We start from the raw sequence: 27,428 nt of genomic DNA on the forward strand, positions 1-27,428 counted from the left end.
GAGCACGCGGCCACCGTGGCGGGCGCGCAGGAGGAGGGCAGCGGAGTGGCCTACGGGGCCGAGGGCTGCGCGGGCGGCGCGCAGCGGGCATGGCGGGTGCAGGGCTGCGGGCGGCCGCTCGGCGCTGGCTGCCGTGCGGAGGCCAGGGCGGGCCGCGAGCTGCCTCGTCCTCGCCCTCCTGTCCTGGCTGCGGCCCCCCAGGCCCCGGTGCCCACTGCCCGGGCGCTCCGCGCTCCGCGCCCGCCCCAGCGCCCACCGGCGGCGCCGAGCTCAGCGCGCACCTGTGGGCTCGTTACCAGGACATGCGGAGGCTGGTGCACGGTGGGTGAGCCGGAGTGGGATGAGCCCCGGGGCGAGTATCCCGCGCGGTGGCAGAGGCGCGCCCGCCGACGGACAGACGGACGGAGCGCCAGGGCACCGCCCCCCAGGCCGTCCCGGGCGCCGCTCTTCGGGGGAAGCGCCCCGGGGCGGCTCGCCGAGGCTCCGGGGCCCGAAGCCTGGGCGGCTTTTCGCGAGAGGCTCCAGCGGGTCGTCCCGGGGCCTCTGGTGGGCGGGCGGGAGGTTTGCTCGCGGCTCCGTCTGCAGGAGCTCGGGGTTCCTGAAGCAGCCGCCGGAACTGGGGCCTCTGCCGTCTTTGCTCGTTTTTCCGCCGCGGCGGAAGCGGCCCCAACCGCTTGTTCTCTCAGGCGCCCTCAGTTGGGGCGGGAGTACCGGGGGCAAAGCCCGCCGGCGGCGCTGGCCGGAACGGGTTCCTAGGGACTGCCCGACCTCAGTGGACGTCGACTAGACTTTTCCGACACCTCTAGATTACGCCCTCGAGCTCCAGAGCGCTCTCAGCCCAGGAGAGGAAGGTGTTGGTTGGAGAAGCGAGACAAAGTCGCCCCAGTTCCTTGGAATCCAGAAGGGCCGCTACATCCTTGGCCAGGGCACTTAACCTCCTCTGTCCTCCTCTCCCGTAAAATGGGCTGATGAGGCCTGACGCCTCCTCTCAGACAGGGCAAGCTGGAGTGTCCTGGTGAAGCCGGAGAGCTGAGGGTGCTCCATGTGTGTCCGCGGTCTCGTGGGGCCCTGCCTCTGCAGCAGACAGATGCCCTTTGGGTCTTGGCCCTATCGCTGAGCAGCTGAGCGGTGCTCAGCCAGCCTCACCCTCTCGGACCCTCTGTCTTATGGCATAAAACACAATCCTGGGACCCCTCACACACAGGGTGGTGTGTGATGACTCAGAAAGGACCACGCCCAAGAAGGGGCAGGGGAGCTTCCGCAGGAGCCCCCTGGTGTGACACCATCTTTCATTGTCTGATAGGACAGAGTCGCCCTGTCTGGAAGATTCCAACTGGCTGAATGGGGGCTTCCACTCCAGCTGTGTGGGGACCTGAGAGTGATGGGTGGATGGGACTATCTCTTGAGAAGCTAAAGGCAGAAGAGTTAAGACCCCTGAGGAATGGTGGTTTTGGAGCCCTTGGGCCTCTGTCAGGAGCCCACCCTCAGTGGAAGGGGTAGGCCTGGGATGCTGTTCAAGGAGATGTCTTTGCTCTGGGCCTGGAGACCACCCTCTGTAGAGCAGCCTGAGAAGCCCGCCTGGAGGTGTGGGACATAGGGAGGTCTCTTGGGCTTTGTCACTCAGGTCTCACCCAGATTTTCAGATCTTCACAGAGACACCCCCCCCCCCCCCCAAGCTCCTCTTGATGTGAAAGGGGCAAGGTCATTTCCAAGATGCCATGATGAGCACTAGGATAAACCAGCCTTGTACACCTGGGTCCTCACTCTCCCCTTCTGGTTGGGTTTTCTGGGGGAGATTCTGGGAGCCAAGGTGTGCATTGGGCTGATGCCTGTGGGCAGAACTTTGCCCCGAGGCCAGCCCCTCCCCGCCCCTGCTTCACTACGGTGACACTGGAAGGCTAGACCAAGGGGCTGAGTGATTAAGGCAGGCCTTAATCTCAACCTCATTGCCTACTGCAGGATAGTTTGGAACAAGTGACTTCACCTCCCTGAGCCCCAGTTCCTTTCTCTAGATAATGGAGGAATAAGTGTAGCTACCTCACAGGATTGAAGTGAGGATTGAACAACTTGAGGCTTTAAGGCACCCAGCAAGTGCACCTAGCAGCAGCTGGGGGGATGGCCCCACAATGAGTCTCATGGCTGCCATGGGAGGAGTTGCCCCTGGATCCTGGAACGTCAGGCAGGCGTGGGAACTGGGGACCAAGGAGGAGAAAGAAGGGTGGGGGCTGGACAGTGAGACCAGTGAACTCGGGAGGCCAGTGCAGGTGGGGGCACATCCTGCTCACCTGGCCCTGTGTACCACCACAGCCCTGTGGAAGGGAGTGGAACCTTGTGGCCCCCAGAGCTATGGTTTTCTCAGTGCAGAAATCAGGTTAGGAGGCCAAGCCCTGTGGGCTGCTTCCTCATCCTGCTTTGTTCCTGGGAGAATTGTCCATTCCTGGGAACATCCTCAAGGGCAGAGGCAAAAGCTTGGACTTGGCTGTAACTCTGTGCCAGTGAAGGGGCTGCACTGCCAAGCAGGCCCTTCGCCTCCTGGGGAGGCTACTGGACATCGTATCAAGAATCACAGTTGGTGCCCAGGAACTCAGGACCATGGGGAGGGCAAGGCCCAGGGTCCTAGTGACACCAGATGAGGGGCATCTCAAAAGCAGCTCCCTAGAGAGCCAAAGTCGGCTGTGTCTCACATGCATCGCAGTGAGGAGTATTCTGTCCGCACCCACGAGTCTGTGAAGCAGCTGCTCTGTGCCATGCCTAGGTTGGCCTGGGGCTCACAGAAACCAGCCACACCTGTTCCCGCACCCACACCCTGCACTTGGCTCCAAAGGAAAGGGGGTAGGGGAGGAGCCCGTGTTCCAAAGGGGCCTCCGAGGCTAATACTAGGAGCGTGGGATCTCATCAGCAAGTGTCTGCCTCTGAGCACAGGCAGCTACCGGCCGTGCTGCACGGTCAAGGGCTTCTGCTTCGAGGTCAGAACTGGTTGTGGCTGAGACAGGAATTTGTGGAGGCTGGGACTGTTTGGGCCTTAGCCGCAGGCTAGAGGTCTCAGGAACAGGGCCAGCTGGAGCCCCTGCAGGGCAGTGCCCTGTGCACCTAGTTCTGCCTGCTCCCCTCTCTCCCTGCAACCCCTGCGCCTTGAGTGAGGCAGGGAAATCCAGACCGGGGAGGTGGGCTCCAGAGGTGCATTGCCCATTTAATCCTACGTTTGCCATGAGTGCAGAGCAGGAATGCTGCACAGAGCATGTTGTATACGACCCTCTTAGTAATTCTATAGGTTGGTACAGTTTTTCTTCTGCCTTTAGAGATAAGGAAACAGGCCCAAAAGGTGAGGTGACCTCCCTGAGGTCACAGTCATAAGAGGGAGGGTTGTCACGTCTCTTGACCTCAAAGCCCGTGTCCTTTCCCCATCCACCTCTCCCACTCTACAGATGAGGAAACCAAGGCAGGTGAGCCTGGGACCCCTCAGCCTCATCCGCCTCCCTGGGACCCCAGAGCCCACTCTGCACAGTGTCCCACTGGGCCTCTCAGGAGCAGCCAGGGGCTTGAGGTGGCTTCTTCTAGGGAGCAGTCTAGGTAACGACCCAGGACATGACATCGCAGGTCCCGCCACTCATCCTGCCTGTTGTCCAGCCTGTCGTAATTAGCAATGTTCCCTGGCTAGAGGCAGCAAATGTCATTATACAGGCTGGCAGGCAGCTGAAATCCGATTAGAGGGGCTTTGCTCCACAGGCTGTGACAGGTGCTCAGAGCTGGGGGCCTGAGCAGCAGAGGGACTACCCAATACCACACCCCTCTCACTGCCGATAATGTTCATTCTAAGTCCCAACCCCCAGCTTCAGGCAAGGTAGAAAGGGTCGGGGCATAGCCATGTCTCCGATGGGGCTTATGAGAGCCTGGAGGAGGCCTGGGCTCTCTGCACCTGGTGGTCTGCCAGTGATGGTGTAACCCAGGACCCACAGGTAGAAGCTCCAGCTCTGATCTTGGCCCATGGTCTGCTCTGCCTTACCCCAACCATGTGACCCTGGGCAAGTGACTTCTCTCTGAGCCTCAGTTTGACCATCTGCAGCAAAGAGTACCCATCCTGGGGTTTTTCGTGAGGCTCCCAGAGCTAGGCACCTTGAAAGTGCTCAGTAACCATTTGCTGTTGCCGTGAGGACGTCATTGTCCTCATCATACTTGGATCTCCTCCCCCTAGATCTCCTTCCCCCTGAGGTCTGCAGCCTCCTGAACCCAGCAGCCATCTACGCCAACAACGAGATCAGCCTGCGTGATGTCGAGGTCTATGGCTTCGACTATGACTACACACTGGCCCAGTATGCAGACGCACTGCACCCAGAGATCTTCAGTGCCGCCCGTGACATCCTGATTGAGCACTACAAGGTGAGGCTAGCCAGGCAGGGGGCCCAGGCCCTGGAGGCCTGCAGTGCCCAGCTTGGCCTGACCCCAGGCTGAGTTATGTGGCTCCCCTGGGCAGGTGGCTAAGTTGATCCCCTGAGGTCGCCACCCAGCCAGCAAGTCTGGCAGTGCCACTGGCTCAGGCCTGGCCTGCTTTCCCTCGACAGTACCCAGAGGGGATTCGGAAGTATGACTACAACCCCAGCTTTGCCATCCGTGGCCTCCACTACGACATTCAGAAGGTAAGTGGCTAGCCCACTGACTCTCCCTGGCCCCTCTGACTGGCTGTATATCGGGGCTACTTCCTTAGCCCCTCGTCTCCTATGGTGGTGGGGGGGGGTCTCCTCATCTGTCTAACCCCTTGGCCTCCAAGCTGTAGCTGCTTCTTGGTATGCACATGATCCCCTTGGTTCCATCCAACTGGGGCTTCAGCATTGGGGCTGAAAGAGGCTGGCTCAGGGCCAATGGCAGACTCCTTCCTCACCACCCATCCCACTCCCCTGGTGCCCCCAGAGCCTTCTGATGAAGATTGACGCTTTCCATTATGTGCAGCTGGGGACGGCCTACAGGTCGGTACTGACTCTGCCCTGCCCCCGCCAGCTACTCCAGATCATACCCTCCTGCCTCCCCCCACCATTCCCCACCCTATGCTGGGGCCTGGGCTCAGGACCACTCCGGACTGATGACATTTGTGCACCACCCAGGGGCCTGCAGCCTGTGCCGGACGAGGAGGTGATTGACCTGTATGGGGGCACCCAGCACATCCCACTGTACCAGATGAGCGGCTTCTATGGCAAGGTACTTACTCCATCTGCCACTCCCAGGGCAGCCAGCTCAGTGATCTCACTGTGGGTGCTGCCTCCCTGGCAGGTGGTGTCCACCTCCCAGTGAGCCAGTCTTGACCCACAGACTGCACCCCTCCACCAGTGATCCAAGGCAGACTTGGAGCCCCTGGTCTCCAGGACTGGGGGTGGGGTGGGGCTGGAGGGGTTGCTGAGGCAGTGGCCTCCTCCCTAGGGTCCCTCCATCAAGCAGTTCATGGACATCTTCTCACTGCCGGAGATGGCACTGCTGTCCTGCGTGGTGGACTACTTCCTGGGCCACAGCCTGGAGTTTGACCAAGCGCACCTCTACAAGGATGTGACGGTGAGGACACTGGGCCTGCCTTTCCAGTGGCAGGGAAGGTGAAGTCCAACCACAGCAGGGCAGGCCCTCCTGGGCCCCATTGCACCCTCACCATCCCTCCACTGCCCCCAGGATGCCATTCGAGATGTGCACGTAAAAGGCCTCATGTACCAGTGGATCGAGCAGGACATGGGTAAGGTTGGACCGGAGCTGCTGCAGCCTGCCAGCACGGGGCAGTGCTGGCCCTCACAGACCCATCTCCCCCTGTTAGAGAAGTATATCCTGAGAGGGGATGAGACATTCGCCGTCCTGAGCCGCCTGGTGGCCCATGGGAAACAGCTGTTCCTCATCACCAACAGTCCTTTCAGCTTTGTGTGAGTCCCACCCTGCTGTGGGAAGAGGGAGCAGGACAGGGCTGGGCAGGAGGTAGGCAGGCTGGGAGCCTCCCTCAGACCACCTGCCGCCTGTCCCACCTCTGCCCCACCTCTGCCCAGGGACAAGGGGATGCGGCACATGGTGGGTCCCGACTGGCGCCAACTCTTTGACGTGGTCATCGTCCAGGCAGACAAGCCCAGCTTCTTTACCGACCGGCGCAAGTATGGGCTTGGCAGGGGTGATGGGGCCAGGGAGTGGGGACTGGCCTTTGCTCACTGCCCGGTGTGCTTGGGGTGGGCACAGTCCCCTTGCTGCCTTGTGGCCCACATGAGCAGGTGGGCCTTTGCGGAGTGGGGAGGTGCCTGGCATGTGGCCCTGCCAGACTGGAAATCAAGCCCTTTACCCCGACCCTAGGCCTTTCAGAAAACTTGATGAGAAGGGCTCTCTCCAGTGGGACCGTATCACCAGCCTGGAAAAGGGCAAGATCTATCGGCAGGTGAGGGCCATCTGCCATCTAGGTGGGAGTAGCACCTGATTGGGGCCACAGGGCCTAACCAATTCCCAGGCTGTAGAGGGGGCTGTGGCATGGTCTCCTGGGCCCTGACCAGCCACCACACATCTGCTGTGGGTCTGTCCCCTCACACCATGGCCCTACGTCCAGGGGCCACCGAGAAATGGCTCTCAGGGCACACGCCTGAGCATTTTCGAGGGCTTGGCCTCTGGGTCAGGCTGCCTGTATTTGAATTCCAGCTCCACTACTCAGTATCAGAGGGAGCCTGGCCGAGTCACTTGGCCTCTCTACACCTTGCTTTCTTCATCTGTAGAAGAGGTATAATACTCAAGTTGTGATGTAGAACCCTTAGATTGGCTGGGCATTTGCTGCGTGCCTGATAAATGGCACTGTTATTACTTGGGTTGAGCACTCTGCTGCAGCCAGACAAGCCTGGCTGGGACAAGCGCTGGACTGGTGGGGGTGACTCAGAGGCCTCTGGGGAGACCCCCTTTCCTGGCTGGCTAGAAAGATGAGAAGGGAGCTGGTGCTGGGCCAGGGGTGGGGGCGTTGAGCAGGAGGAGATTAAGGCATTTGGCTCTGGATGAAATGCGGAAATCCTGGCTGAGCTGAGCTTTTGGGAGTGGGGGTTCCAGAGGCTGGGGGAGGGAGGAAGCCAGCAGTTGGACCAGGAGTACAGCCACAGGGACAGGAAGCAGCCTTGGGGTGCCCAATGCTGAGGCCTGGCCTGCAGGCAGTCCTCCCAGCCTGCTGGCCCCCATCTCTCCATGGCCCCCTCAAGCATAGGCTCTTCCCCTGGCTCTGAGGGCAGCGCTCTCCTTTGTCTTGGCACTTTGGCTGAGCCTGAGCGGGGTGGGGAACATGTGACTTTTTCTTCCTTGGCAGCTTTTAGACTTTTCTTTATGCCTGATGTTCTGAAATTTCATTGTGTGTGTGTGTTGGATCCTACTTCATTCTCATCTTTCTCTGCTCGCTCTCCCTTCCTCTCTGTCTCCTGTTGCTGGAACCTCAGGTCCATCCTGCCTAACTCAGCACCTGCACCTCAAGATTCTTCCTCTTGGTTCAGGCACATCCTCAGCCCTCTGCCCACTCATACCTCCCTCTTCAGAGGGCTCTCCTGCTCCTCAGCCTCTTCACTTGAGCTTATTTCAACAATTAAGTCTTTCACAACTACCTGTTGCCCCAGGGCTTTCATATTCCTGGGCCTCTTACAAGCACAGACTGCCTCTAGTAACTCCTTTTGGCAGGGTGTAAATTCTTCTCATTTCTGGGGTGTGGGCTTCTGCCCCAGCAGCTGCTGCACTTCCTGCCCCCCGTTTCTACTCCCCTGTGAGCTTCCTCTGTTGTCTTTGAGCCTGGCTGAGAGTTTTATTCTTTTCTCCAGCTTTGGAGCAGGAGGGGCAGACAGCCTCCCAGTGAGGTCTGCCAGTGGTCTGCTGGATCCCTCTGGGCTCAGGCTGGGAGGCCGGGAAGGACGTCAGGGCCACGGTTGCTGCTGCAATCTGCTTCCCATAAAGAGAAGACTCAGGGCCACAAGGAGGGGAGGCCCTGGAGGCACAGGGCACCATGCCAGGCCTACAGGAGACCTTCCTGCAGCAGGCAGACCCCCTTCCTGAGTGTGGGGGGGAGGTGGCGAGGGCCAGAGCCCAGAGGGGACAGCAAGGCCACAGGAAAGGGCAGCCCGGCATCCGGCTGGAGGGGCTTGTAGCCGGAGGGGCTTGTGGCCTTTGGGGATTTGGGAGGACTGGTGGAGAACAAGGAGTAGTTCTGGCAGCCCCGTGGGAGCCCCCTCGGCACACTGGGCTCAGCAGTGTCCCCCACTTCTCCCCAGGGAAACCTGTTTGACTTCTTGCGCCTGACGGAATGGCGTGGCCCCCGCGTGCTCTACTTCGGAGACCACCTGTACAGTGACCTGGCGGTGAGGGGGGAAAGCCTGGGCGACAGGAGGGAGGGAGCCCTCCTAGCTGGCTCTGAGCCCTGTTCTCCACTCCGCCCACCAGGATCTCATGCTGCGGCATGGCTGGCGCACAGGTGCCATCATCCCTGAGCTGGAGCGTGAGATCCGCATCATCAACACAGAGCAGTACATGCACTCGCTAACGTGGCAGCAGGCTCTCACGGGGCTGCTGGAGCGCATGCAGGTGCGGAGGTGGCGGGGACCTCCCGGGGAGGGGCCAGGCTGCCACCTGGGCACACATACCCAGCGCACACCTTGTCCCCCCAGACCTACCAGGACGCCGAGTCGAGGCAGGTGCTGGCTGCCTGGATGAAGGAGCGGCAGGAGCTGAGGTGAGCGGGGTGGGGCCGGGGCAGGAGTCCCGGCCAGCCCCCTCCTGTCCCCCGCCTCGAGTGCCCCTTGTCTCCCTCCCCAGGTGCATTACCAAAGCCCTGTTCAACGCTCAGTTTGGGAGCATCTTCCGCACATTCCACAACCCCACCTACTTCTCACGGCGCCTCGTGCGCTTCTCCGACCTCTACATGGCCTCCCTCAGCTGCCTGCTCAACTACCGCGTGGACTTCACCTTCTACCCGCGGCGCACGCCCCTGCAGCACGAGGCACCTCTCTGGATGGACCAGCTTTGCACCGGCTGCATGAAGACACCCTTCCTCGGCGACATGGCCCACATCCGCTGAGGGCACCTTTATTGTCCGAATAGGCTCCGGCCCCTTTGCCCCGCCCACTTGGGGCCTCTGTCCAGACAAGCAATAAAAGTGGACTCCCTCCTGCTTGTGCCTCTGCTTCAGCCCAATCCGTGTCACTTGACTGCGAGGATCCTCTGAGTGTCAGGGAAGTCCTCCTCCAGGAGCGAGTCCTGGGGAGAGGATCGTTTGTGGCTGGGCCAAGACCAGGCCCTGGGCCCACTTCCCCATCCCCCTGCCTCCCACACTCACGTCAAAGGGCTCACAAAAGGCATCGTGGCTACCAAAAACCGGGTTGGGGACAGAGACCAGGGTTGGGCTGGCCCCTTCCTGCCATGGGGAGAAGTCATCATCAGCATCATCTTCCGCCTGAGAAGAGAGGTAAGTTGTAAGGGGCCTCGAGCAAGATCGGTGGACCTAGACCCCCACCAACCCCCAGCCCAACCCTACCTGGAAGGCAGAGAAGCCAAAGCCTGTGGCCTTCCCTCGGGCACGGAGGTAAAGGGCTCCCGCCACCAGGCCCAGCAGTGCTCCAGTGGCTACCACAGCCCCTGCACCTACTGCCACAGATGGGGCCTCAGGTGCCACAACTGCGTGCTGAAACAAGGAGAGCATCAAGGACCTGGCCAGAGCCATCCTTGCAGCTCTGCCTGACCACCTCCCCCCAACCCACCACCAACTCACTGGCTGGGGGGGTGCCAGGAGGGGGCTGGCCAGAGCATGGATGATGCCATTAAAGGCCATGATGTCCCACACGATGACACGGCTAACCACAACTGCCCCTGGGGCCTGTAGGAAGACCAGAGTCAGGCTCAGTAGGTGAGTGAGGGCTGTGGCCAGCAGGTGAGGGGCAGCGGCCAGACTCACCACAGGGACCCAAGTACTGTTGTCAGGACCCACGTCACTGATGACAAGGCTGAGGCCTGAGTGGGCGGGGAGCATGGTACCCTGGCTGGCATTTGTGCTCAGGAAGGTGGTATTGGAGGCATGGAGCTCCAGGTCTGGGCCACTCAGCGTCTATAGGCAAAGCAAGGCCTGTTGGCTTGGGCCAGCCAGAGGGAGCAGAGTTGGCTCTGGTCTGCCCATGCCCCCTGCTAGTTACCATGTTGTCCACAAAGCCTTCATTGACAGGGACGAAGAGTGTCTTATAGGTGAGCTCATCATCCAAGAAGTCCAGGAAGTCAAGACCCCGCGGGGTGGCATTGGCATAGCCCAGCAGCATCTGGGAGGGTAGGGAGACAGCACTGTGGGCAGGCTCCCTTCCCAGGGATCCCAGCTACCCCTCACCCCCAGCCCTGAGGTTATACCCCAGCACACCCCGTAGAAGGTGGAGAAGTTGGCAGTGGTGGCCAGGACATCAAGCAGCTTCCCATTGCACACGCTGGTCCCATCACCCACAAAGCCATCACGGCATTGGCAGGCCACGTCTGTGGGAAAGGTAGGTCAGTGGGTTGGTGGATCGGTGGGAAGGGGCAGAGCCAAGGGGTGGGGTGTGGTGGGGTGGTTGCACCTTGCTCTCGATAGCAGTAGGCATCCCAGCGCTCTGACAGGTTCCCCCGGGTGCCCAGGCTGACCACGCCCACCTGACCATCACCACAGTCTGCCGCAGGGAAGACGACGGGGTGGGCAGCTGAGCCATTGGCCAGCCAGCCCACGAGGCACAGGTGGAAGCCCAGCTGTAGGGGCAGAAGGGGATGTTAAGACTCTAGGCCCAATCAAGGGACATCCATAGGCTTGGCCCAGACTCTTGGGCCCTACTCACCTGCTGGGCAGCAGAGAGCTGAGGCAGAGAAGCAAGGACAGCTCCCTGGGCCCCACATGCCGCCTCAGCCTCTGAGAAGTTCAGACCATAAGGGCCGCTGGTGGCCTGGAGGTGGAAGACACCAGCCCGTTTCTCTGCAGAAGGAGGGATGCAGGGTCAGCCAGCAGTCCCTGAGGTAAAGCAGGGGCACTGGGAACAGGCAGGGAAGCACACCCTGGAAGTGCAGGTCAGTGCACACGGCGTCCACGTGACAGGGTGGTGGCTGGCCCAGGCAGCGGTCCACAGGCGGCTCAGGCTCCTCCAGACACTGCAGCCCATCACCCACATAGCCAGCATGGCACACACAGCGCCGTGTGTTCTGCGGGGAGAGAGCAGGTGGGTGCCCTTCAGGGACTGGGGGAGATGCTCTGTGGCGCCTCCCCAGCTAGCTGCTTGGCTCCCTGCCTGCTCACCGGGCCGGTGTTCAGGCAGTCTGCGTGTTCACTGCAGCCCCCGCGGTGGCCATCTGCACAGGGGTCACGGGCCCGGCAGCTCCAGCCATCACCCTCATAGTCGGGCAGGCAAGTGCAGGTGACAACTGTGCCAACCTGGCTGCAGTTGGCATGCTCACTGCAGCCGCCATGCCCATCCTGGCAGAGATCTGCCACTGGGAAAGGGAGGAAGGGGTTGGACCAAGTGACAAGAGGGGAGGAGGGCCTCCCACCTCACTTCCCCACCCACCTGCTCACCTGTGCACGTGTGGCCGTCCCCTTCATAGCCCAGGCTGCACTCACAGCTATTGCCCACACGGCACACGGCCTCGGGTGCACAGGGTGGGGCACACACGGGCTGCAGCTCTGTCCCCCAGGGCCCACAACACATATCTAGGTTAGTAGCCGCCCTCCTGGACGCCCCTCCGGCCTCCCTCCCACCCACCCTCACTGCCTCCACTTGGTGTGTGCAAGTGTACACAAGCATGCAGGGTGGGCACAGGCACATGGGCCACTCACCCAGCTGTACTTCACAGCGTGACCCAGTCCAGCCTTCATCACAGAAGCAGGAGCCAGAGCCCCCGAGGCCCTCGTCACAGCGGCCATGGGAGGTGCAGCGGCAGGCTGAGGAGAGGAACAGGCAGGAGGACGGAGTTGGCACAGGGGCTAAGGGAATCAGGGAGCAGGGCAGGGTGGGGCAGGACAGCCCACCTTGGCAGTGGGGCCCAAAGGCTCCTGGGGCGCAGAGTTCACATGCTGTGCCAGCAAACCCCGAACGGCACCTGCACTGCCCGCTGCCACTCATGCCGTCCATGCACACGCCATGGTCACTACAGGGGCTGCTGGCGCCACCAGGGCAAGCTAGAGGATGGAGTGGGAGAAGTGAGGTGGGGCCAGGGGACCACACACACACGTGCATCCCCAGCCTAGCCCCACTGTCCATCCTCCACCCAGTGGCAGCTGAGGCTCTTCCAGAAGCAGCAATCCACCCAAGTCCCTGTGCTGCTGAGTAGCCTCAGCCACCGTGCCCTGGAGAACACCCAGACCCCCAGCACCATCTACATACTCACTCTGCCTCTTAGAGAATTCCCTCCTGGTAAAATGCACTCACTCACCCCAGACCTGCCCCAGCCTCTGACCACCCCAACACCCTGTCTCAGGAACAATGGCCAGAGCTCTGCCCTTGGCTATCTTGGGGGCCAGAGGAGCCAGTCCTCAGCATCTGCAACCTCAGGACGCTCACCTCGGCACTCACTGCCGTAGTGGCCAGGGCAGCAGCTGGGCTTCCAGGTGGTGGTGACACAGTTGCGATGGCAGCCCCTGCCCAGGCCTTGGGGCGGGCCCCAGAGGCTGGGCTGGGGCCAAATGCCACGCAGTGCCAAGGAGTATAGAGGAGGGGACATCCAGAACTTGGAGTAGTAGCGCCAGCAGGCTTCAGGGCTGCCCTGGGCCAAGAGGAGTCAGGCTGCAGAAAACCTGACTTGGTGGGCCCCGGGCCCTGGCCAAACCCCCACCCAGCTCCCAGCCCCTTACCTGCTCCTGTGAGCCCTGAGGACAGGGCGGTTCCAGCCCGCAGATGCTGCAAATCTTCTGGAAGGAATGGAGGCCAGCACAGCAAGGTCAGGTAGATGGACAGGACAGGCGGGCCTGGGCCCCTGCCCATCCACTTCTGGCCTACAGCCCCCTCACCAGATGCAGTGGCCGAGTCTCAAAGCGGTCACAGCGGGCACCAAGGCCAGGTGGCTCCAGCAGCTGGTCAATGCCATAGGCCAGGCCACCCTCAAAGGGCAGGTGCCGCTGCACGATGCGGGCATCATCCTCACCTACCATGAGCTCACCCTGCAGGCAGAGGTTGTGGGGGACATGGGAGTCACAGGTGCACTGCAGCCCCCCTCTGCTGGGGCCCCTGCCTCCCTCATTCAAGCCTCCCCAGACTCACCGGCCGGGCACGGCTGCAGGAGAAGGAGATGGGGGTCCCGTGCATAGTGCGGAGTGGGCCCAAGTTGGGCAGGTCAGATGCCAAGGCCTGAGCAGATGGAGGCACGATTGGAGCTGGGCAGGCAGGCTGGGTGGCAGGCAGTGGGGACCAAGGTCTTGGGGTGCACCCACCTCGACGTTTCGGATCACATGGCCCCGAAGAATGGCTGCCAGCTTGTCCCGGTGGTCTTCATGGTACAGCCAGGCCTGTTGATCACGTGGCAGAGCCCGCAGGGCAGAGTCTGTGGGCCACAGCATTGTGAGGGGCCTATGGGACCCATCTTGAAGCAGGGGCAGGAGGCCAGCCACCTGGCAGGACAGAGCAGAGTGTGGCAGTCAGAGACCAGGAAGGGGCTCCAGGAACCCAGGCAGCCTTCCCAGCAGCCACACTCCTCTGTAGCCATCCCAGGCAGATAGACATGGACATAAATGCAGGGATAAATTTGCACACACCTTGACCGCTGTCAGGTTTGTGGGCACACTTCAGCACACCTCAGTGCTCACATTGAGAGGCTCATGCACGCAGATGTGGCCTATGCACACAGACGAGCTCACTCACACAAGGGATAGGTTTGTACACGACTGGGTGAGCACAGACAGGGGAGCAGACACACAGTCGCACACACAGTCACAGTCACCAGCATACACACGCTAACACGTGCACATATGCCATTGTGATAGGCCCATACAGGGGAGCAGTACCGTCACAAGGCTGCTGAAGATCTTGTAACCGAAGCTCTCGGCGGCGGCGGTGACGTTTCTCTGGGGAAAGGCGCTTATGAGCAGTGAGTCAGGTGAGGAGGAAGGATCCCAGCCGCCTGCCTTCCAGGCCCCCGGCCCGTGTCCATGTCATACCCGCGGGATTGGGGCAGCGTCAGGCTCCCAGTGTAACGCGTCGGGCGGCAGTAGGACACGGTCGATGAAGTGCAGGATACCGTTCACCGCCTGCTGGTCGCTGCTCACAACGCGCGCGTAGTCGTTGATGTATATGCTGCCCTGGGGGCGGGGCAGGGGCACATGGGGGCGGGGCCTGGGGCTGAATGAAGCCGATTGGTGGGGTGCTCGGGAGCTGTGGGTGGGCCAGAGGCGGGGATGGAGCCTGGGTTGGGCGAGTCTTGGGGCGGAAGGTGGCTGGGGTCTCACCTCCCTCCCAAGAGACAGCAGCCGCGCTGGACACGGACCGGCGGGTGGGAGCCGTCATCGGCACAGGGCCAGGCTCAGAAGTCCTGAGCCCGGGGACATGCCCGTGGTAGTGGGCAGTCTGCGCCCAACTCATAGCTCTCTCATCAATGAGAGCCCTCCCTGGCCCAGGGGAGGTGAGAGGGTCTTAACGCGTGGGGGCGAGCACAGGCGTGCAGGAGCGGGGTTTGAAAGTAGCTGAGTCCTGGGTCTGCGGAGAGCCGTGCTGGGACCAGGCCGAGCCGGGGGCGGGGCCTGAGCTCACCTCCCTCTCGCTGAAGCGCAGCGGGTGTCCCGAGAGCGTGGTGACATAGCCCTCCTCTAGTAGCTCCTGGCTCCGCAGCTGCCGGCACCCGACCACGTGGTAGCGGAACACGAGCTGGCGCTGGGCGCGAATCCGGGCTAGCTCATCCTGGAGTGGGAGTCGTGAGGGTAGAGGGGGGCCCTGACTGCCGCCTCTCTCCACACAGTGCCCACCCCCTGGAATGTCCGTTCCTCCCCAGCGTTGCTCTGGGGGCTGCGTTACCTGTGACAGGTTGGTCATTAGATCTGCGTGCGGCACGAAGATTGTGAAAGGCCCGTTGCCCTTGAGCTCCTTGTATTCCTGGGAGGATGGGGGAGCAGCTTGAATGGAAGAGGGGCAACCTGGGACCAACTCCCAACTTGGGGCTTCCACGGACCCTCCAGGAATGACTGGGACTCAGAGAGACCAGACCAGCCAATCCCTGACCAAATGAGAACACGTAGGCCCAGAGACAGGAGGGACCTGCAGATCAGAGAGGCGAAGGCTGCACCGAGGAAGTGGAGGCCAGCTGGTCACTCACCAGGAGATGGAGGCTGAAGAATGAGGCATGCCTGTCCCGAAGGAGCTCCTGGGGGGAGCAAGGATCCATTCAGATTTTGAGTGGCCCCCATTGAGGCCCTGGTGCCTGTCCCAGCACCTGTGGCCCAAGGTCTGGCCAAGGCAGAGATGAGGAAAGGAAAGCCAAGGAGGTCTCAGCTGGGGTCAGGATTAGTTTCATGGATCACAGCTGAGTCAGGCCCAGGTAGAGTCAGAGGTCAGGCTCAGGGTCATGGTCAGGGCTAGGATCAGGATCAAATATGGGATCTTAACCAATATCATAGGTCAGGCCCATTGGGGCGTAGCCAAGGTTGGGTCAGGGGTCGGATGGGCATCATTACCAGGCCGACTCGGGCACGGCAGCTGAAGCCATCACCCACAGTGTGGGCTGCATCACAGGTGCATGTCCTCTGGCCATCCCCTATGCTTTTGCACACGGCGTAGGGGCTGCAGCCTCCATTATTCTGAGGCAGGGACAGGAGAGAGAGGCATCAGAGGCTCCTAGGACTCCTCTGCCCCAACCAGCCCTGGGGAAGGGGCTGTGAAGTTCTCTGTCCAACCCCCAAAGCCCTGCTTCCTACTGGTCAGTCAGAACTGAGATTGTGGGGAGGGTGGCTCCCTCTTCAGAGGCCCTTAGGACCCTGCTGGGGGTGAGGAGGGCTGGTTCCTGCCTTAGTCCCCTCCTCCTCTGAAATGGGGTAGGGCTGGGGGCCTGACCTGGGAGCAGGGGTCCAGGAGCTCACAGGTCCGGATGCCATCCCCACTGTAACCCTCGCGGCAGCTGCAGGAGACCTGTCCCAAATCCTGATCAGTGGGGCTGCTGGCACCCATGAGCGGGCCAGTGCCCTGAAGAGAAGTACCCCCTCCCCGGGCCTTGTCTGAGGGGGCACCACCCTATGGTGGGGTGGCACAGCCCCAGGGTCAACCCTGTTGTGCTGACCTGCTGGGGGCCTGTGGGGATACATTCAGCATGCAGGTGGCAGCCTCCATGGTGGACGAGACAGCTGTTAACTTCTGAGAGAAGAGATGCCAGGATGAGAAGTGGCCCTAGGTGGCTCCTGCATTCATCTGTCCATTCAAGTGCTCATCCCCCACCCTCTCAGCACCTCAGTCCCCATGTCCCTGCCTAGTCTGACTCAGGTCACTGAAGCCAGACCCCTAGCCCCACATACACTCAGGCTGGGGATCCCAGCCTCACCTTGGCACAGCTCCCCATCACCAGTGTAGCCATCCTGACAGGTGCATGTCCGCTGCCCAGGTGCCACCTTGGTGCAGTTGGCATGAGGAGAGCAGCCCCCATGATCCTGGGCACAAGGGTCCACCTCTAGGGGTAGATGATCCCAGAGAGTTGTGAGGAGCAGGCACAGGGACAGAGTGGGACAGGGGAGGAGGGCACATGAGAAAGTAAAAGGTCAGAGGGAGGAGTGAGACCTTAGATGGGACAGGGATAGAGACTGGACCTAGGGGGAGTGGAGAGAACTCTTCAGGGAAGGCCACCCCAAAATTTCAGGGGGGCCCGGGGCATCGGTATGGCTGGACCTGAACAGTAGATGCCATTGCCCGAGTATCCCGCGGCACAGATGCAGGCTGGGGCTGTAGCTGAGTCCTGTACGCAGCTGGGATGGACAGCAACAGCTCAGCCTATGCTTGCCCAGGCCCCAGTCCCCACACCCACTTGCCCACCTGCCCCAGGCTGAGCTCACTCACTTGGCATTGGGGTCGCACTTCTTCGGGCACTGAAGGCCAGTGATTTCTGGAGGGCAGGAGGACGGTTCTGGTCATTTGGACCCAGGAACCACCTCCTCAGGAGTCACCCGCCTTTCCCCCTTGGGGCCACTCACTCTGGTCACAGCGAAGGCCCTGCCAGCCCACGCTACAGACACAGCTTCCGTCCCCGCGCAGCCCCTCCTGGCACAGCCCATGGGCACAGTCACACACTGGGAGTGGGACAAGGGAGGACAGGTGTTACCCAGTGCTTTCGTCCTGCTCCTGCTGGGGTGTCTGCTGCCAGGATGCCCACATTCCTACCTGCTCCCTAGTCCTCACCTCCAGTGCAGTTTGGCCCGTAGCGGCCCAGTTCACACATCTCACAGGCTGTCCCATGGAAACCCTCTTGGCAGCGGCACTCCCCACTGCCCAGGAGCCTGTCTTGGCACTGCCCGTGGCCTGAGCACACACCTCCCAGACCCCCCGGGCACGGCTCACACAGTGTGCCAAAGAAGCCGGGGCAGCAATCAGGCACCTGCAAGGAGGGGTGCAAGGAGAGGTCCGGCACAGGCCAGGACAGATGTCAGGGGGAAGGGAAGGTTGGGGCAGGCAGAGGTCATCTTGGAGCCACAAAGCCATAGCGCAAAGCAAGTTGGACCCAGGGAAATGGAGCCCACCTTCTATAATCCTCCCCATGGCAGGGGTGAGGAAACAGAGTCAAGCAGGGAAGGACTGTGCTGGATCCCATCGAGAGGGGCAGAGCTGGGCCCAGATGCTGCCCCTGGGGCTTGGTTGATTGTGTCAGCTCCAGGCTGAGCCCCTTTCTCCCTCTCCCCATCCCCACTCCCAGAGCTCATGGCCACAGGGACAAACACTGGCCTCTCTGACCTGGACCTCTCTCCCTTCCCCTTCCTCTGGGGCTTGCTTCACTGTCCTCACCCTAGCCCCAGCCTGCCTCTGCCCTTGAAATCTAATCCAAGCTCCTCCCCTGGGCCCCGCTCCCACCTCCTTCTCTCTGGTCAAAGACTTGGGAGGGTGCTTCAGGGCAAACCTGGATCTTCTTGGCGCATGTGTAGGAACAGCCTTGGGAGAAGGAGTAGCCAGATTGGTAGACACAGCTCTTCTTGGGGGTGTCCTGGAAACAAGGACAGGCAGGAGGGTTCAGCTAGTGGCTTGAGTAGGGGCAGGGCAGTGAGTGGAGGGGTAGAGAGCCGGACTACAGGTATCAGCGGGTGAGAGGGACAAACACAGGAGAACAGAAGCATCAGGGAGGGACCAAGACAGACAGAGCTGATGAGCAGAGGGTGGGCAGGATCAGGCCTGGCACAGGGTCACCAGCCTCAGCCACAAGTCCAAGTGAGGCCTCCTCTGGGCAGACCTGTGCCCAGGCCCCCTGGCCTCTCCCAGCCAGTGGAGCAGCCCACACTGTTCCAGTTCCCCAGGCCTGGGTGAGCAGAGCTGGGCCCCAGGGGCTTGGACAGCTTGGCAGCAGTGAGAGCAGGCAAAGCAGGGACCGAGTTGTGCTAAGCCCGGGCTCACCTCTAGCTTGAAGCCCTGAGTGCAGCGGAATTTCCGGGTGCAGTTTATACATTTCTCCTGGGGGTTGGGAAGGCAGAGCATCAGGGGGTCCTGTGGTGGGGCCCCCAAACCCACCTTCCTTCCTCTAGGGCAGGCTGACAGCTCTTCCAGCCCTGACCTAGTGCCCCTACGCCCCAGCCAGCACCTCCCAGCTCTGAACTGCCCGACTGTGATCCTCTGTCCCCAGCTTCTCACCCGCAGGGCCTCAGCGTGGGTGTGCAGGCAGCGGCTTGAGCCCACTGTCAGGACCCCTGACAAGCCGAACAGTGAGCCACCAGGGGCATCCAGCAAAGGGCCTTCCAGTGGCACATGGTTCACCTCAGGCTGGGGAGTGGGATAGGAGGCTGAACCCACCCCCCCCCCCCATCACCACCCTCACCTCAGGAGCTACAAGGCCAGGGCTGGGGGTGTGTCCACAAATGGGGGGCTCTCCCAGGATGGGAGGTCCCTGGAGCAAACGTTGGAGGCTCCCAGGTAGGGGAACTCCAAAGAGAAAGGGTCTTCAAGAGCAGGGTTCCCTGGGGTAGGATCTCCTTGTCCCCCAAACCTGGCCGCTATGGTTGTAGAAGACGAGCCAGTGGGCGGGGCCCAAAAGGGAGTTGCGGTGTCCCCCCCTCTGCAGGGCTTCCACGGAGAGCGCCTCCCCCAGGACCACGTGGTGTCGTACTGTGTCTGCATCCTGAGGGAAAGGAAAAGTTCAGGGGGTTCCAGGGCCACCAATTGCCCTGGACAGTGCGTTCCTCCCCGTGTCCGTTTGCCGTGGGACGGCAAGCTCAGGCTCAAGCTCCAGGCCTTCACCCTCCTCCCTCAGCTGCCCCTGTCCCAGTGACCTCACCAGGCTGCTTCGGTTGCCCTGGACCTCCAGAGAGTGGTTTGTGGGCACAAAGATGGTGTAGGCGGTGGCAGCCTCAATCTGGGGCACCAGCCCATGGTGCTAGGGGCAGAGGGCCGGGGTTAGGGAAGGGCATCATCGCCCTGAGTCTGGACCCTAGGAGCCAGCCAGCCCCCTCTGCACCTGGGGGAGGGCACCCTTGACAAGCTGCTCCCCTCTCTCTTCTTGATCTTACCTGCAGCAGCTCCCGGAAGAGGCGGAAGGCAGGCACCGAGTCCAGTCGCTGCAGCAACCCCTGCCCAACCGGCATGGCCCCTTTTGGAGGCAGTAGGACCTGGCAAGCAGCATGGGGGGCTGGTCAGTATGCCACTGCCTCTCGGCCTGCCTGGGAATTTCCCTGCGCACAGCCCCTCCAGGCATACCTGACTGAGGACATGTAGGACACCGTTGGTAGCGAGGAGGTCAGCCACGTCCACACTGGCGTTCTGCACCCAGACCCTCTGTAAGGCAGCAGGCAGAGCTCAGACACAGGTGGACACAGGTGGACACTTACGAGTGGGTGCAGGACCAACAGAGAGGCTGCTGGGCACACAGTCGCCCATTGGTAGCCTCCAGCCTGGCCCAGACACCCTCAGACTCCAAACCCATCAGATGGGCACACAGACTCTTAGCAAAGCCCATGTGTGAGAGACAGGGGTGCACATGCAGACAAAGAGGAACAGACAACCCCTGGCAGGGCAGTCACTGCCCAGCAGCAGAAGTGTCCTGAGCACACCCTCTGAGCCTGGTCCTGGGCAGGGCGAGGGGGCCCTGATCTTGTCCCTTGGAGTCCCTGGTCTGGGAAGCCTGCAGCCACTCAAATTCTCTTCCATGCCCCACATGGTCCCCTCTGTTGCCCAGAGTTCACCACATACCCCACTGATGTTGTGAATCTCCCAGCGTGTGGTGGGGCTCAGGGTGGCCACATCCTGCCCGCCCAGCCGGGCCAGCTCCTCCTCGGAGAGGGAGCCCTGGAGAAAATGGGCCCTGAGGGGGCACAGTTTGGGGGACCATGGAACCAGGTTAGTGTAACCTACAGAGACCCCTAGGACTGGGCTCCACACCAAGGGGTGGACACATGCCAGGTTGGGTGCCTCTGGGGAGGGGCTGGGTCTCCCACAGAAGACCCCTCCCGGGGCCTGGCCCTGGCTGCCCACCTGACCAGTTGGGGCAGCATCCTTGGCTGCAGCCAGAAGGCCTGGTCCTCAGGGCTCAGCCTACGGATGGCAGACTCAGAGGGTACGAGGGCTGTGACTCGGCTGTCGGCAGGAAGAGTGATGCCGGCACTCTGTGCACGCAGTGTGGAGGGGGACAGGAGGAGTGAGGAAGGCAGCCACCATCTTGAGATCATCTGCTCCAAACCTCCCGGCCTGCCCCCCACCTCTAGCTCTTGGAGATGTTATGCAGTGCCCCTGCATCCAGGGAGGCCTCCTAGATGGGAGCCAGAACCCCAGCCTTCTGCCCTCTCCTACCTTGATCCACTGGTAGAAGACAGAGAAATGGGCATTTGCCTCCAGCTCCTAAGAGGAGGGAAAGAGCTGAGGTCACAGGCCCAGGGACAAACCCAAGTCCCCCTTCCCTCCAGGGCCCCAAGCACTGCCCATTCCCGCCTGAGGTGCGCGAGAAGATTCCTCCCCAGCCATAGGGAAACACTCACCTGGAAGATGTCTCCGTAGCAGCTGAGGCCATCACCCCCATAGCCAGGGGGGCATGTGCAGACCCGTTGACCTCCCCCTACTGCCCGGCAGGTGGCCTGGGGTGGGGGTGGGGCAGAGAGACATGACCCTCCGTTCAGCACCCACATGGCCAGCTGGACAGCACCCATCCTCCATCTCTCTATTCACCCTTGTCGCCCATGCTCCTACTGTCTCTCTGTCCAGCCACCCGTTCCCACCATCTGTCTCTCCATCCCTCCAGTCTGCATTCATGTTGCTCCTTTGGTGTCCCTGGCTCTGCTTTCCAAGACCACTGAGCATTTGACATGAGTCACTCCACCCCATCGTGACAGATGGGTCCAGGAAGCCCAGGGCTGTGGGATGTCCAGAAGGCTCTGGACCCTCAGTAGAGTCCTGAACTGAGAGCAGGAGGAGCTAGCCAGGCCAAAAGCGTGGCGAGGTGAGGCCTTCCAGAATACCGGGGTAGAAGTGTGGTGGTGTTAGAGCAGAGAGAGGTCAGGGCACAGTGAGGAGCTCAGAGTGACTGCGGGAGCATGGAATGGGGGGTGCTGAGAGCAAAGGTGGAGAGAGGAGTCTGGGCAGGGGCCGGGGCCTTGATAAGGAGGACTAAAACTGTATCCTGTGGGCAAGGGGGTGACCATGGTTAGGATTTGGGGTTTAGAAAGATTCCAATCCCGACCAGAGACAGGGACACACAGAGAAAATGTGAGCACTGCAGCCAAGGCCCCCCGAGAACTTCCCCAGGGCTCGGAGCCCCCTCACCCCTCACCAAGTCATGGCAGCCACCGTTGCCCGCCCGGCAGGGGTCGATGGGGCTGCACATGTAGCCGTCCCCTGCGAATCCCAGCTTGCAGGTGCACCGGCTCTGGGGAGGTTGGGGAGCAGAGGGCCCATCTCACCAGGAGCACCCAACCCTTTCCTCCTCCACCCCTCAGCTCTCAATGGACAGTTTCCCCTGGGGAGGTCTGCTCAGACCCCAGAGGAGCTTCTCCCAGGCCCACCCTTGCAGACCCATGTTCCAGATGGGGAGACTGAGGCCCTGAGGGGTGACTGGCTCTCAGCTTGAGTCCAAGGAAGTGATGGCATTGGCAAAGAAGTGTCCATGAAGACTCAGTGGCCCTCTGCTCTTGGGCCTGGGCCCTGCCAGGGCCATTGAGGTTAGCAGTATGTGGGCAGTTATTTGCCAAGTCAGCCCCAGTGATGGTGGCTCACATCCCACCTCCAACCCTACCATCCGGCTCAGCTGCTCTGCTCCTTCCCACTGACTGCCAGTGTCCACACTGCAGGTGAGTAACTGAGACTGTCCAGATTTCAGCTGCCCTTGTTTGCAAGCTGGGGGCAGGCATCTCAACCTGCTTCTTCCAGTCCTCAGTTCTGAACTTTAAAGCTCCCGCTAAGAGTTCGGAGCTCCAGCTTGCATGCCCATTTGAGTTCTCACTGCTAAGACCCCACAGGCGGGTGGTTCAGACTATTGTGGAGTGAGAGAATAAGGTCCTGAGCCAGCCAGGCCTGGCCTCCCAATTGGCATTTTAGAGATTCTTAAGTGTCAGCCAGCCCTCAGGTTCGCCAGGCCTGAAATGCTTTACATGGAAGGCTCAGGTCCTGAGATCCTGTGAGTAGATTCTGAGATTGTGCAGTTCCAGAGCTGGATTTCCAAGAGTCTAAAGATTTGGGGACATCACTCTCCTTGGGCAGAGGTCTCTTCCTGCTTTGCTCAGCATTGAATTCCTAAGTCTAGAACAGGGACTAGCGTGTAACAAGTGCCTGGCAACACATGGGAAAGCAACAAATGAATGAATGAACTCATTGTCAGAAAATGATGGTCCCAGTGGTCAGTTAAAGCAGAGAACTCATTGCTTTGATTACGAGAGTCCTCATCTCTGAGAGACAGGAGGCACAGTCTTCTGATTGGGAAAAAATGCTGCTTAGACTGGCAGTGGAATGCACCTTCCTTTAAAACTATCATGGCCCTCACATCTCTTCCAGCACATGGCCACTGCTTCCAGATTGTACGACTCAACATTTCAGAACTGGATTCTCATTTGTGCCTGAGTTTAAGACCCTGAGCTTGAGTTCCTGGAGTCAGATGGGGTAGGAGGAGAGTCCCCCAGAACAGAGACCCTCCACCCTGCTGTCTCTAGGCCTGCTGCGCCTCACCTGCCCAGGTCCCACATAGCTGCAGAGGGCATCAGCATGGCAGCCACCTCGCGCGTCCAGCTCACACTCGTCAATGGCCACACAAACACGACCATCTCCGCTCCAGCCTTTGTGGCATGTGCAGTGGTGGGTGCCCATGGTCCCGGGGACACACTCAGCCTGTGAGAGCCATGGATAAATGACTCAAGGCTGCAGGGGGGCGGGCAGAGGGCAACAGAGTCCCACCTTCCACCCGTGGGCCAGGACATCAGGGAAGGGGCCAGACTGACGTTCTCTGAGCAGCCGCCACGGTCTGGGTGGGAGCAGGGGTTGCTGGGTGTGCAGGAGAAGCCATCGCCCTCAAAGCCATCGAGACAGAGACACCTGGGGGTGGGTGAACCAGGGGCTCCAATGAACCTCTGGAAGAGGCTCAAGGCTGAGCAAACCTACAGTTCGGTTGTGGACTGGGCAGAGGGGCAGCACGAGTCCTCACCTGGCGACACGCCCCTGGGTGACGCAGCGGGCGTGCAGGTGGCAGTGCTGGGCCTGTTCTGTGGGCCCACAGCTCCCTGTGGACTCGTTGCAGAAGCGGCCACTGAAGCCTGGGGCACACGTGCCACTCTGGCACACACCCCCACTGCCTGGACGGTTGTCACATAGACCGTGGACACAGCCGCAGTCTGCAGGGAGGAGATGGGAGCCCAGAAACTGAGGCAGGGGCGGGCTGGCTGGGAGCCTGGATGCAGGAGGGGGAGTGCTAGGAATGGGGCAGCCAGCATAGTTTTGACTTCAGGGTCAAAAAATCAGAGGTCAGCCCAGACTTGATGGGGGGGGCAGAGGAAATGGAGGGGGGCACTTCTTGCTTTGAGTCACCCCCTTCTAGCTACCCTGCCCCCAACACCACCATCAGGAAGTTCTTCTGTGTGTCCAACCTAAGTCTGGCACACTTCAGATTAAATGACATTTCTCTTCCTGGCATGGGTGAAACAGGGATCTATTTCTGTTCCCAAATCCTCCTCCACTCCCTCTGGCCTTCACCCTTCCTCCTGGGGCTCTGTTCCCCTTCTTTGGAGTCCTAAGTCCTCTTCCCAAGCAGACCCTTTTTCTCCATGCAGGCAGCCTGGGCTAAGACCACCCACCTTCCTGGCACTGGTCTCCGTGCTTGTTTGGGTTGGAGCAGATGTGGCAGGCGATGCCCTTATAGTCTGGGAAGCAGAGGCAGGCCCCATTGCCCCGGACCCCATCGCTGCACTGGGGTGGGCAGGACGCAGGATCAGTCACACAGAGGGGCCTCTCCACACCCTCTCCCCCAACACCCCTCCCCTCCATGGGCTGACTCTGAGCTCCTGCTCTCCCCAGAAGCCCTCCCCCTGGAAGACACCTTCCAAATCACTGATACTGCCAAAGAACCAGCCCCTAAAAGGCACCTTGCCCTGGAGGTTCCATGGGTGACTTCTGCTCAACCTAGAACCACATAACTGCTGTGTTCTTCCATAGCCAGGTGCTAAAGAAACCCTGATATTACAAAGCGCTAAAATAGAACACAGGAAAAAAACTACAGACAAATAGCCTTTATGAAAATAGATACAAAAATCTATCTAACTATTTCTAATTAAAGTAGTAAAAATAATTGGGTCCAGCTTCCACTGCCTAGACGTGAGGAACCCAAGGCCAGAGACAGGCAGGCTTGGCTCAGACACACAGCCAGTTACTGGCCAACTCGGGAGGGAGCCCCTGTCTCCCCGACACCACACCCCAGGGCAAGAGGAGACTCACATTGCCTTTGCCATAGCAGGGGTTGGAGAAGCCTCCAGGACACTGCGCACAGTCAGGCCCAAAAAACCCTTTGCAGCAGCCAGGTTTCTGTAAAAGAATGTGTCTGAGGGTCCAGGAGGGTCATGCCATCCCCGCTGCCCAGGCTGCTTCTGCTCCTTGGTCCCATCTCTAGAGCAAGGCGGTGGGTGAGGCCCCTCTGTGACACCTTTTCCACCACTAGAATGCACCACAGCTCTCTGAAGAGGGCAGCTCACTCAGCCCCAGCCTGGGGGCCCCAGAGGAGAAGCAAGCGCCCTAGGTCACGAGGGAGTGAGCACCCATGCTCAGGCTCACCAGGATGGTCTGGTTGCAGTAGCGGGCACAGCCCTTCTTCAGGACGTTGAGCCCACTAGGGTCATAGGTGTAGACACACTCCTCAGGGAAGATGTCCTGGGTGGGCCGTGCAAGGCTGGTCAGCAGGCGTGGGTCCTGGGCTGGCCTTCTTTGCCAGGCTGCCCTGGTCAATTGACCTTAGCTCCCTGGGTCCAGCACTCCCATCCTCCGTGGGTCGAGGAGTGCTGAGGTTCCGGGTCCAGCCTAGCCTCCCAGCCCCTCCTCCCCACCCTGACCCAGGGCAGAAAGCTTGCTAGGCAGTCAGAAGTCAGCCCTGAGGGCTGGGCCCAGGGATGCCTACCAGCATCACGCTGTTGGGGGGGCACGTGCTGGTGTTCAGGGCTTGGCAGTCCACACAGGAGCCCTAGGCAGGGCAAGGGGAGGTGGGTTAGTCATGGTTTATTCATTCAACAAACCCTAAGAAAGTGGCATTGAGCTGAGACCTGAGGTCAGAGAAAGAGTCATCCACAGGAGGGCCAGGGGATGGTGATTGGGCAGAGGACAGAGCCAGGGCAAAGGCCCTGTGGTAGGGCAGGGCTCAGAGTGACAGGATGAGGGAATCACAGACCCCAGCAGGGAAGCTGGGGACAGAGGGCCAAAGACACAAGAGTGATCTCAAAGGGACAATCAGGACGACTGCTGAGGGCTGGGGGGTGGGGACATCCAGGTGGATCCGTGGGTCTGCACCTGGGCCCCAGAGTCCCCATCAGCCCACCCACACATGTAGGCCTTCCCTTGGGAGAAGAGCCCTACGAAAGCGACGTGGGGGGTCTCACGGAAGGCTCACTGCACAGAGTGTGCTCACCGCCACGATCTTGTGCTGCTCTTCGTTACAGTGCTTGGGCAGGATGGGCAGGATGGTCGGGGGCAGCAGGATGCCCTCCAGCATGTGGATCACGCCGTTGGCAGCCAGTACATCGACTCTCCGTAGAGGGACCCCCTCAGGTCCCAGCAGGATGCGCCCCTGTGGCAGAGCCCCGTGTGCAACCCATCCAGCCCACCAGGCCCCAGCCCAGCCCCAGTGCCGCCGCCTCCTCTGCAGCTCAGTGCAAGGCCCAGCCTGCCGGGCCCTCTTGGCTCCCCTCTCCTCAGCAATGCCTCCTGCTCCGGCAAAACTGCTCCAGCCCCCGTACCCTGACCCACATTGTTTCCACCACATGGAGCACCCCCTGCCCACGTGCTCACCCTCCTCCTCTTTGGAGCCCTCCCAGCCTTTTGGATCCCAGGAGAAGGTTTGATCTGTGCCTGCCTCCCATATGACCCTCACCAGGGCCTGCCCACCACGGGGGGCGGAGCATGAAGGCAGGTCTGAAAGAGGCCAAACAATTGGCCAGTCGTCACCAGCCCCTCTATCTGTCCATTCAATCCAGATGTTCATGGAACTCACCTCCTCAGAGATATTCACAGCCAGCACCTGGTTTGCCATGGTGAGGACCCGACCCTTGGAGATGAGCTTCTCAATGGTCAGCTGGGGTGAAGAAGAAGGTGGCCTTAGGCTGGACACCGGCTAGACCTTGGGGCTATGCCCAGTCCTGCCCAGGTGACTCACAGCTACTGCCTTGGTCCCTGGGCTCTCCTCTGTGCTATCATAGCCCAGATGGGAGGGGAGAGGAGAAGGGCCCCTGGGAAGACTGGAAACCGAAGATAAACCCCTGCTAGCCCACCAGTGGGTGCAAGCTGGCTGCCCTCCTGGAGGAGGAGCTCTCACCTGGCCATGGCTGTAGATGTGGTACCTCACCAGCTCCTGCAGTTTGGAGAGGCCCTGGCAGGGGAGAGAGGACTTGGCTGCTGGAGGCCTGGCAGGGTGGGGGAGGGTAGAGGCCCTGGTGCCCCGCTGTCCCCAACCCCTTCTCCACGCTGAGCTTACTGCCGTGAAGAGGTAGATCAGGCGGCCGTCACGCAATCTGTCCACAGCCTCGTTGCTTGGGGCAAAGACTGTGAAGGGCCCGGGCCCGTCCAGGATGGAGGGTAGCCCACAGTTCTGTGGCGGTGGGAGGCAGACTCAGGGAGGCTCTGTGGCCAACCTCCACCTCTGAGCCC

The 27,428-nt window shown here is 60.9% G+C and overlaps 2 protein-coding genes across 3 annotated transcripts in view; one reads left to right on the top strand and one right to left on the bottom strand.

Moving 5' to 3' along the window:
• Nucleotides 1-9,130, top strand: NT5DC2 (5'-nucleotidase domain containing 2). Its single transcript, XM_014826589.3, has 14 exons — nt 1-321; nt 4,193-4,377; nt 4,560-4,634; nt 4,906-4,961; nt 5,097-5,190; nt 5,410-5,538; nt 5,650-5,710; nt 5,789-5,891; nt 6,012-6,113; nt 6,307-6,388; nt 8,235-8,321; nt 8,404-8,544; nt 8,628-8,692; nt 8,776-9,130. The coding sequence occupies exons 1-14, from the start codon at nt 90-92 to the stop codon at nt 9,035-9,037; spliced, it is 1,674 nt and encodes a 557-aa protein (XP_014682075.1). The 5' UTR covers nt 1-89; the 3' UTR covers nt 9,038-9,130.
• STAB1 (stabilin 1) overlaps nt 9,012-27,428 on the bottom strand; it is a 27,361-nt gene continuing 8,944 nt past the window's right edge. The window contains exons 15-69 of one of the 2 annotated variants that reach the window (XM_014826586.3): nt 27,256-27,369; nt 27,097-27,150; nt 26,776-26,856; nt 26,194-26,352; nt 25,690-25,752; nt 25,350-25,445; nt 25,017-25,103; nt 24,380-24,491; nt 23,734-23,920; nt 23,531-23,624; nt 23,262-23,420; nt 21,874-21,969; nt 21,086-21,181; nt 20,901-20,948; nt 20,586-20,716; nt 20,304-20,415; nt 19,812-19,889; nt 19,625-19,723; nt 19,393-19,491; nt 19,105-19,236; nt 18,753-18,881; nt 18,519-18,575; nt 18,031-18,114; nt 17,319-17,514; nt 17,114-17,209; nt 16,980-17,025; nt 16,812-16,888; nt 16,471-16,596; nt 16,213-16,286; nt 15,990-16,064; nt 15,614-15,736; nt 15,256-15,303; nt 14,958-15,035; nt 14,697-14,843; nt 14,108-14,248; nt 13,955-14,014; nt 13,385-13,561; nt 13,215-13,301; nt 12,965-13,114; nt 12,809-12,865; nt 12,519-12,720; nt 11,987-12,136; nt 11,795-11,899; nt 11,534-11,641; nt 11,258-11,451; nt 11,019-11,163; nt 10,806-10,939; nt 10,554-10,719; nt 10,361-10,470; nt 10,146-10,265; nt 9,911-10,060; nt 9,728-9,832; nt 9,494-9,640; nt 9,296-9,412; nt 9,012-9,216 (exon numbers count right to left, since the gene is read on the bottom strand). In XM_014826586.3, the coding sequence (XP_014682072.2) occupies nt 9,160-9,216; nt 9,296-9,412; nt 9,494-9,640; nt 9,728-9,832; nt 9,911-10,060; nt 10,146-10,265; nt 10,361-10,470; nt 10,554-10,719; nt 10,806-10,939; nt 11,019-11,163; nt 11,258-11,451; nt 11,534-11,641; nt 11,795-11,899; nt 11,987-12,136; nt 12,519-12,720; nt 12,809-12,865; nt 12,965-13,114; nt 13,215-13,301; nt 13,385-13,561; nt 13,955-14,014; nt 14,108-14,248; nt 14,697-14,843; nt 14,958-15,035; nt 15,256-15,303; nt 15,614-15,736; nt 15,990-16,064; nt 16,213-16,286; nt 16,471-16,596; nt 16,812-16,888; nt 16,980-17,025; nt 17,114-17,209; nt 17,319-17,514; nt 18,031-18,114; nt 18,519-18,575; nt 18,753-18,881; nt 19,105-19,236; nt 19,393-19,491; nt 19,625-19,723; nt 19,812-19,889; nt 20,304-20,415; nt 20,586-20,716; nt 20,901-20,948; nt 21,086-21,181; nt 21,874-21,969; nt 23,262-23,420; nt 23,531-23,624; nt 23,734-23,920; nt 24,380-24,491; nt 25,017-25,103; nt 25,350-25,445; nt 25,690-25,752; nt 26,194-26,352; nt 26,776-26,856; nt 27,097-27,150; nt 27,256-27,369 (6,135 nt within the window). In that variant the 3' untranslated portion in view covers nt 9,012-9,159. The remainder of the gene's footprint in view (nt 9,217-9,295; nt 9,413-9,493; nt 9,641-9,727; nt 9,833-9,910; nt 10,061-10,145; nt 10,266-10,360; nt 10,471-10,553; nt 10,720-10,805; nt 10,940-11,018; nt 11,164-11,257; nt 11,452-11,533; nt 11,642-11,794; nt 11,900-11,986; nt 12,137-12,518; nt 12,721-12,808; nt 12,866-12,964; nt 13,115-13,214; nt 13,302-13,384; nt 13,562-13,954; nt 14,015-14,107; nt 14,249-14,696; nt 14,844-14,957; nt 15,036-15,255; nt 15,304-15,613; nt 15,737-15,989; nt 16,065-16,212; nt 16,287-16,470; nt 16,597-16,811; nt 16,889-16,979; nt 17,026-17,113; nt 17,210-17,318; nt 17,515-18,030; nt 18,115-18,518; nt 18,576-18,752; nt 18,882-19,104; nt 19,237-19,392; nt 19,492-19,624; nt 19,724-19,811; nt 19,890-20,303; nt 20,416-20,585; nt 20,717-20,900; nt 20,949-21,085; nt 21,182-21,873; nt 21,970-23,261; nt 23,421-23,530; nt 23,625-23,733; nt 23,921-24,379; nt 24,492-25,016; nt 25,104-25,349; nt 25,446-25,689; nt 25,753-26,193; nt 26,353-26,775; nt 26,857-27,096; nt 27,151-27,255; nt 27,370-27,428) is intronic. The other variant, XM_044754495.2, reaches the window with a different exon arrangement.

This window comes from Equus asinus, chromosome 21 (assembly GCF_041296235.1).
Source record: "Equus asinus isolate D_3611 breed Donkey chromosome 21, EquAss-T2T_v2, whole genome shotgun sequence".
NCBI classification, from domain to species: Eukaryota; Metazoa; Chordata; class Mammalia; order Perissodactyla; family Equidae; genus Equus; species Equus asinus.

Coding starts and splice junctions, on each gene's coding strand:
- NT5DC2 (XM_014826589.3), top strand. CDS start 90: ATGGCGGGTGCAGGGCTGCGGGCGGCCGCTCGGCGCTGGCTGCCGTGC. Junction 4,962..5,096: donor CAGCTGGGGACGGCCTACAG/GTCGGTACTGAC, acceptor TGCACCACCCAG/GGGCCTGCAGCCTGTGCCGG. Junction 5,191..5,409: donor TGAGCGGCTTCTATGGCAAG/GTACTTACTCCA, acceptor CCTCCTCCCTAG/GGTCCCTCCATCAAGCAGTT.